Here is a 9,216-nt window from a genome sequence, read left to right as displayed (position 1 = left end):
GAGTCTGTTCTCTGCACCTCCATCGCTGTCTGGTTTGGCTCAGCAACCAAACAGGACAAGTACAGATTTCAGCAGACAGTCAGGACTGCAGAAAAGGTCATTTGTATGAGCCTGTCCTCCATGGAGGACCTGTACACCTCACGGGACAAAAGGAGGGCAGAGATGATCACAGCAGACCCCTCACACCCCGGACACAATCTGTTTGAACTCCTCCCCTCTGGACGGTGTTACAGGTCACTGTACACCAAGACAACCAGGCACAGGGACAGTTTCTTCCCCCAGGCCATCACTCTGATGAACACTTAACCATCTACAGTATGATTGGACAATAACCCTCAGTGCAATACCTGTATTTATACATTGTACAGATTATACAGACTCGCACAGGTCTCTAGTTTAAGTACTCCGTTTTTATCCTTATTTATTTCATTTCAGTGAACATTCCTTTGTTTGCATTGTTTTCTGTCTGACTATACTGCTTATTCTGCATTGTTTGCACTGTTTGTTGCTGTCAATGTTGATGTTAATACTGCTTTTTTGTTATTACACAGCCTTATGCTGGTTACTGTTTGCACATTCAGAGCCAAAGTACCAGAGTGAAATTCCTCGTCTGTCCATCACACCTGGCCAATAAAGTTGTTTCTGATTCTGATACAGTTTATCACCCTAAGCTAACATAGAATTGCTAGAAATTGGCCTGACATGGAAATCAAATGACTCCTTATCCTCCTCACAGTGGACTAAGTGTGTCTGCTTTGCTTGATATTGGACATTGCATGAATATTGTGGCTGTACCCAGCTAGGTCCTACTATGTTTGAGCAGTCTTGCTGGGAATTTTGCACACAGTTGCTTTGTCTGACTGCTAAAATAGCAACTACAACATGTCTACAATGTTTCATCCCATGTACCATGTCTGAAAGGAGCTTTAGAGAATTCTGTGTCCTTGATGTCTCAACACAACATGACTCTCACCCTGCATATTAGAAGTAAACATCCCATTCCTGTAACATCTTCTAAAAGCCCTTAAAATGGCAGAAATCTCAAGTGAAGCAATGAGCTTGGTCAAGGTCAAAGTGTTTATTTGTCATATGCACAGTTAGGAAACGTGTTTCCCTGTACACTGAAATTCTTACTTTGCCGTCCACATGAATGCCACACAATACAAATGAAATATAAAGTAGATGAATGAGTAGCACAAAATCTAAGGCACTTTAAGCAGCAAATGAAGAGATATAATAAAAGTAAGAATATAATAAGAGAATGTGTGCTACATGGGAGCTGCCTGTGCATTAGTCAACAGTCAATGTGCAAATATGCATGTGCAAAATGAGAATTAGGGAGGTGAACAGTCCATGCTGGGGGTGGGTAGGATCTTTGAGGATGGAGGCAGCTTTCCTACACACCCTGCAGTGGTAAATGCTCTGCGGAGAGGGCAGTGGTGTCCTGGTGATCTTGTCTGCAGTCTTTACCACTCTCTGCAGGCACTTGCAGTCCATAGCAGTAGTGCTGTCATACTAGACAGTGATGCAGCTGGTCAGGATGCTCTCAATGATGCAGCTGTAGAAGTTGCTGAGGATCCTAGGTAACATGCCAAACCTCCTCAGGAAGTACAGCTGCCGTTGGGCCTTCTTGGCCAGCTGTGTGGTGTTAAGTGTCCAGGTGAGGTCCTCACTGATGTGGACACCCAGGTATTTGAAGCTGCTCACCCTCTCCACTTCGAGCCCCCGGATCAACAGTGGCTGATGAGTTCTCCTCTCCTTCCTCATGTCCACTATCATCTCCTTCATCTTGATCATGTTGAGGATGAGATTATTGTCCTTGCACCATGATACAGACCAGTCGCATCCCCCGTAGGCTGCTTCGTGACCTGTCACTGCGGTGTCGTCCCCGAACTTTAGGATGATGTTGTCTTTGTGGGAGGCGACACAGTCGTGGGTGTACAGGGTGTAGAGGATGGGACTGAGGACACATCCCCTGTGGGGTGCCAATGCTAAAAGGCAGACTCTTCACCTCACATCCTTTCAAAATAAAACTACCCACTTAAATAATCACACAAAGAATGCAAGGTCACAGATTGAGAGCGCTCGGTTTTCACCCTTGGGTGTTGCCTTCTTGACAGGCTGACCCTGCTCCACTCAGATAAGCCTGCACTCTTCTCTTCTCTTCTCTTCTCTCTCAGTAGCCCTCACCATTTTTCTTCTTCTACTCCCTTTGCTCAGTGGAAAGTACACCCTGAAGCCTCATTCTGTTGTCACTCTGATGCTCAGCTCTCTGTGTTGTCTGGCACGGTGCTCCTTGTTGTCCGCCATCTTGCTTCACAGTGGGACGTAAAGCCCCAAGCATCTCTTCTTTTCTCTCACATAGTGCCAGGACCAGCCAGCCTCAGCTCTTCTCTGTTTCTCTGTCCTTCCTTTGTTGCATCTTCATGCCCTCATTTTATCCTTCTTTCTCCTCACACCTGCATCGTTGTATCCCCTCTTTCCTCCCACTGGTTTTCTTCCTCATTCATGTTCTATCCTTGCATGTCTTTTGCTCTTTTTCATTTCTTGTTTGTACACTCTGCTTCTGACCCCCCCCCCCCAAGACCCATGCCCTTCTCTCCTCCTTCATTCTTTTTCTTATTTTCATCCCTCTCTCCCTCTCTCTTCTTCTCTCAGATGTGTTTGCTTTTTGAACCAAAGTGCTGCAAGTCTGAGATAAGGCTATAAACTGGCTGACATGGTCCACCCTGTTCTACCCCTCAAACTTTCAGCCAGAAAGAGGATTATGGATTATAATTAAAAAGTAAACTTGATGACTAAGTCCCTGTGCTTGACAAGATATTTTCAGAATTCTTCTTACATGCTCGTTGCCATAACAACTGTCATCAAAAATTGACTTGGTATGTGTGCCTAATGTACATTACCATGAATAGCAATGGCTATTGAATGCCAGTTAGTTTAACACATTAAAATATCTCAAATAATGACATTACAACAGTTCCATATAGTTAATTTCAGTTTTTTAAAAATCACTCATTCAAAAAGGTGAATCCAGGTATTTTCCCTAATTACTCACAGTTAACAGCGTCAATTACATGTCATCCTCTCTTCCTCTTATTTCCTGTCACCTTGGTTTTCATGAAAGCCAAAATGTACAAGATAAGACATTAGTCTCTCTGTGACTCTGAAATATGCGGAAATAGAGCGGTGACTGTTTTCCACCAGAAATTAGATGTAGGTTTAAGAAACTGAAATAAAAACATTTCATAGTGTGTTTCTCCTGTTTTTTTTAGTCACATCTAAACCAGCTTCCTCTCTCTTCTCTTATCCAACAGGAGAGTCCCATTTCGCTGCGAGCCAGCAGCCCTTCCTGTATTTCCAGGTGTTGTTCCTAACAGCTCAGTTTGAGGCAGCGGTGGCTTTCTTGTTTCGTGTCGAGAGACTTCGGAGTCATGCTGTGCATGTGGCATTGGTCCTGTATGAGCTACGGCTGCTGCTGAAGTCTTCTGGCCAGAGTGCTCAGTTGTGTGAGTATAATCGCCTTCATTTCTTGGGCTGATGCAGATGCAAGTCTTTGTTTAAACAATGTAATCACCTGTTCTGCTGTGTGGGCAGTGAGTCAGGAGCCCGGGGACCCTGCCATGGTTCGTCGCCTCAACTTCATCCGTCTGCTCATGCTTTACACTCGCAAGTTTGAGTCCACTGACCCACGGGAAGCCCTGCAGTACTTTTACTTCTTACGGTAAGTAATCCCACACATTCACTCTCAGAAGTGACTCCGTTCCTTTCATAGAGCCTTTCAAAATAACAGCTCATCATTCTTTTTTTTGGTGGTGTAATCTAACTGCTAAAGTGCAGTGTGTGTCTGCCTGTTTGACCGACTGTTGTGGCTTAACTACACACACAAGGTGCAGGCCACCCAAAATCCATCCTTCAGGGCTCTGCGCAAGTGTGGCCATGTTTACAGAGTGACCACCATAAAGCAATCACTGATTTACTGTTTTTTGCTAGTATGGTTCACTCTCTAGCTCACTTGACCATCGCTGTTCTGTCTCTCTCCAAATGAAGTAAATTTTGAGTACAGGCAGTGAAATCTGGGCAGGGATAGCTTCCTTCCCCTCTGAAGGAGAGGAACTGGAAGCATCCTGGCCACTGCTTCCAGGTTCAATAGTGGTCGGTTTGGTGACTGTATTGAATGAATGAATATATGATTGATAAAAGCTCATATTTTGGGCTGGTTTTCCTTCTAAGCTTGATGCTCATTCATGTCAACTTTGAATCAAAGCCTTTGATATTGCACTGAACGCATTTCTCCAGCTTCGATTCCTGTCAGTCAAACTTGATCCTCGTCTTAGCTGTTAGCATGGACATGAGAGAAGGGACTTGAGTAGGGCCATGAGAGAACTGCAGTCACAGTTCAGGGCAGTAAAATAAGATGTGCCTGCTTTGTGCTTCTATTTGTGTGTGTGGGGAGTTTACAAATGAAGCTATATGTGATAAACATTATCAGTGAAAATTACAGTAATGCTTATGCCTCTAATTCATATGTTGTCTTTCTGTAGTAATGAGAAGGACAGCCAGGGAGAAAACATGTTCATGCGTTGTGTCAGTGAACTTGTCATTGAAAGTCGAGAGGTGAGTGACCCACCTTTACACAGAGGCCTTCTAGAGTCTTTTAATCTGTTAGCACAGTTAATACATCTGGACCTAAAACAAGTGCACACTGGGTGACAGATCAGCTGATGTGACCTTTTTGTATGTGCATGCCAGCAGAACCATTAAGGAGCCTTGTTGTCTTTTAAGAGGATCAGAGCATCCTGATTGAATTACTCTCCTGTGCCTGCTGTCTTATATGTCAGACCTGTTATTTCACCTGAATGCTTTTAGTGTGAGCAGCCACATGTGGCCAGCATCAGGACATGGATTACATACAGAAAAAAATTAATGTTAGATGTCCTCTTTTGAAAACGGAAGTGGGTTGTGACTTAAAAGTAAAAAATGAGATTTTATGAAAAACAAAATTGAACTTTTTTCATCTTTTTCTCCTTTAAAGCTATGAATATGAAAATTCATAAAACATTTTTTTTTTCATTAAAGGGCCCACGGCATGCTGCTTCTTGTTTTCTGACTTATCTAAAATGTTAAAACGGTGAATTGTCATCTTAGATGTGACCTAAACTTCAAAAAATGAACATATGTTCTAGTATTTCTATGCAGGAGCAACTCCAAGTTTGCAAGTTTGATATGGTACTGTTGACTTTCTTGTTTACAGTTCGACATGTTGTTGGGGAGATTAGAGAAGGATGGCAGCAGGAAGGTAGGAAGGTTATATGTTTGAATTTTCCATCTGCCCCTCTCATTTCTTCTGTGTATGTTGGGTTTCTTTTGTGTGCTTCTGCCTCTCACCTCCTCTCCAGCCATGTCTTTTACTTCTCTCTCTGCTTCACATTTCTCTTCTGTTACTCTTTACCCTGTTTGGTCAACATGTCTCCCACATGTTTCAGTGCTCCCCATTTAGCAGCACTCGGTTCCACTGTCATGATCAGAAGACTCTTCACAAAGCTTCATTGTAGCCTCTGCTTCCAAGTTTCTTTACACTTCTTTTTCGTGTCTACAGCACTCTGCAAGACCTGAGATTTGAAGGTCCTTGTTTTCCCCTCATTGCACCCATTTGAGAACACAGTGTCGACTTCAGGCTTGTTAAAATTTTATGAATCTGTTTGCTACATACTCATTAGTCAAGGGCTGCCCCCCATTTTTGGAGGGGGATTAAATTTTACAATACAGTGGAACCATAGATTGCGAGTAACCCAGTTTGCAAGTGTTTTGCAAGATGAGCAAAAAATTTTGATTCGATATACGAGCAAGGTCTCGCAATACGAGTAGTATGTACGCTTTGTCTGCTGAGCCTCACTTGACGTGCGTCACAACTGAGCTGATGGTTCTCATGCTTCACTCGTATAGTCAATATCTGTACTGCAACAATGGCCCCTCACGCCAGCCACGATTCTTTTCAAAGGTAAAGTGCAGGTTAATTTGTTTTATTTTTACTTTATACTGTATTTTATATTACTGTTCGCTTTGATATACGAGTGCTTTGGATTACGAGCACATTGCCGGAATGAATTATACTCGCAATCCCACTGTATATGATTGACAGCTTGTCATGTACACTACTGATATTCCACAGTTTGCTGGAATATCACAAAGGAGACTTCTGCTTGTTTTATTTAGTGCATTTCTACTATGGAAGAGACTGTACATGAGACTTTTTCATTTGCCTATGTTTAACACAAGTATACTCAATAGTATTGTATGGAGCAGGTAAATTAGAACCTCACTTTGAAATCCAGCCCAGTTTTTCAGACCGTCTTTCTGCCAAACATAATAGGAAAATTACTTGATAAGAGAAATATGTTAAATATTTGTATGAATATTTCACCAAACAGTCAGTGGATGTAGACCACTGTTATAAGCTGCCTGTTACTTGTTCTCCCCTTCTTTCTTATTCTGGCCTTTACTGTCAACTGGCAACCATTGTGGTGTAGCTGCTACATGTCAGATAGAATATACAGTCATGGCCAAAAGTATTGCCACCCCTGCATTTCTCATGTAACGCACCACTTCTCCCAGCATGGAGAATAGAAAGAAGAGCAAAGAATTGGCTGAGGATTTGAGAACCACAATAGTGGAAAAGTCCATCTCCAGAGATATGGCTGTTCCTGTGTCCACTGTGCGCAACATTGTCAAGAAGTTTACAGCCCATGGTGCTGTAGCTAATCTCCCTGGATGTGGATGTAAGAGAAGAACAGATGACAGATTGCAATGAAGGATTGTTTGACTGGTGGGTAAAGAACCTTGATCATTGTCTAAACAAATTCAAGCTGACCTGCAGGCACAGAGTGCAACAGTGTCGGCTCGCACTATCCTTCGCCATCTGAATGACAAGGGACACTATGGTAGGAGACCCAGGAGGACCCCACTGCTGACACAAACATAAAAAAGCCAGATTTGAGTTTGCCAAAACCTACCTGAGAATCACCACAATCCTTCTGGGAGAATGTCCTGTGGACAGATGAGACTGAAATATAGAGCTCTTTGGTCAAGCACAGCATTCTACCGTTTTCAGAAAATGAAATGAGGCCTTCAAAGAAAAGAACATGGTCCCTACAATCAAATACAGTGGAGGTTCACTGAGGTTTTGGGGTTGCTTTGCTGCTTCAGGTTCTGGAGGTCTTGACTGTGTGTATGGCATTGTGAAATCTGAAGACTAGCAATGGATTCTGGGGCACAATGTGAAAGTCTCGGCTTTTTTGTGTTGTACCAAGGCAAACAAAAGAAATAAACACGAGAATACCATAGAATTTCTGATTGCAACAATTTTCCAAGAGAAGTGGTGCGTTATCTGACAGAAATGCAGGGATGCCAGAATTTTTTGGCCATGACTGTAGCAGTTTCTTGTTAAACATCAAAATGTTCATGGTTGTTGTAATACTTGGAATTTAATAGCATCAATGGAAGTTGATTGTTTTTGTTGATATAAAGAAGCTACATTGGTGATTGGTGCTGAAGTGCTAAGTCAGCCTGTCTCTTGTAGCAAATCAAGTTCATGTATTTTTACTGCTCTGATAATGATGATGATAGCAGTTTTGTAATCTTTCTGAATTCCTGTCTCTGAGAAATCATTTTGCCTTTATTTGTTGACAGTAGAAAAGCAGAATAAAACCATGGAGCAATGGTCTTCAGCTTGACATTTGTTTGTTGGAATAAAACCACCTACCTTAAAAGTCTTTAAAAGTAGGATCAGTTACTTTGCTGATCCTTTGCTCTACCATCAGAAGTAGAGGCGCATTCTCAGTCTCTGGTCTTTTTCATCCTCTTCTTAGCCTGGAGTCATAGACAAGTTTACTGAGAACAGCAGAACTATCATCAGTAAAGTGGCTCTGGAGGCCGAGAACAAGGGCTTGTTTGAGGAGGCAGTCAAACTCTACGAACTGGCCAAGGTGAGCATGCCTTTCCTGGTGATCACAGTACTTCTAAAAAAAAAACCAACTGTTGAATCCTTTCACAGTTTAGCTTCTCCTCTCACTTGTTCCTGTGTAGAACCCAGATAAGGTGTTGGAGCTGATGAACAGATTGTTGAGTCCGGTCATTGCCCAGGTCAGTGCGCCTCAGTCCAACAAGGAGAGGCTAAAAAACACTGCAGTGGCCATTGCTGAGAGGTGAGGACACACACACAAATTAAAATTTAGACAACATGTAATGTAAATCTAAAACCGACTGTGTTTCTGTATCTCCTGAAGGTATCGTTCTCAGGGCATCGCAGGAGAGAAGTCAGTTGATAGCACTTTCTACCTGCTGCTGGACCTGATGACGTTCTTTGATGAGTACCACGCAGGTCATGTTGACAGAGCCTATGATGTGAGTACAGCTTTGTTAACAGGGAGAGGACTGGTGAGATACAGTGGGTACGGAAAGTATTCAGACCCCCTTAAATTTTTCACTCTTTGTTATATTGCAGCCATATACTAAAATCATTTAAGTTCATTTTTTCCTCATTAATGTACACACAGCACCCCATATTGACAGAAAAACACAGAATGTTTGACATTTTTGCAGATTTATTAAAAAAGAAAAACTGAAATATCACATGGTCATAAGTATTCAGACCCTTTGCTCAGTATTTAGTAGAAGCACCCTTTGGAGCTAATACAGCCATGAGTCTTTTTGGGAATGATGCAACAAGTTTTTCACACCTGCATTTGGGGATCCTCTGCCATTCCTCCTTGCAGATCCTCTCCAGTTCTGTAAGGTTGGATGGTAAACGTTGGTGGACAGCAATTTTCAGGTCTCTCCAGAGATGCTCAATGGGGTTTAAGTCAGGGCTCTGGCTGGGCCATTCGAGAACAGTCACGGAGTTGTTGTGAAGCCACTCCTTCGTTATTTTAGCTGTGTGCTTAGGGCCATTGTCTTGTTGGAAGGTGAACCTTCAGCCCAGTCTGAGGTCCTGAGCACTCTGGAGAAGGTTTTCGTCCAGGATATCCCAGTACTTGGCCGCATTCATCCTTCCCTCGATTGCAACCAGTCGTCCTGTCCCTGCAGCTGAAAAACACCCCCATAGCATGATGACTGACAGCGCCGGCAGTGCAGAGACATGTATAGCCGGCAGAGGAGATGGGTGTGGACCTGGTGGCGGGCTGAATAGCAGGACCGATGAGGGGCTGACTGGCCGGG

The 9,216-nt window shown here is 43.0% G+C and overlaps 1 protein-coding gene across 1 annotated transcript in view; it reads left to right on the top strand.

Annotated features, from left to right (window-relative positions):
- nup93 (nucleoporin 93) overlaps positions 1 to 9,216 on the top strand; it is a 42,239-nt gene that overhangs the window by 31,098 nt on the left and 1,925 nt on the right. Inside the window, exons 13-19 of the mRNA XM_020604373.1 lie at positions 3,318 to 3,509; positions 3,598 to 3,724; positions 4,545 to 4,617; positions 5,255 to 5,299; positions 7,869 to 7,985; positions 8,086 to 8,204; positions 8,286 to 8,403. Coding sequence (XP_020460029.1) covers positions 3,318 to 3,509; positions 3,598 to 3,724; positions 4,545 to 4,617; positions 5,255 to 5,299; positions 7,869 to 7,985; positions 8,086 to 8,204; positions 8,286 to 8,403 — 791 coding nt within the window. The remainder of the gene's footprint in view (positions 1 to 3,317; positions 3,510 to 3,597; positions 3,725 to 4,544; positions 4,618 to 5,254; positions 5,300 to 7,868; positions 7,986 to 8,085; positions 8,205 to 8,285; positions 8,404 to 9,216) is intronic.

This window comes from Monopterus albus, unplaced genomic scaffold, assembly GCF_001952655.1.
Source record: "Monopterus albus unplaced genomic scaffold, M_albus_1.0 scaffold65.1, whole genome shotgun sequence".
Taxonomy (NCBI): domain Eukaryota; kingdom Metazoa; phylum Chordata; class Actinopteri; order Synbranchiformes; family Synbranchidae; genus Monopterus; species Monopterus albus.
This window is presented reverse-complemented; position numbering and strand designations above follow the sequence as displayed.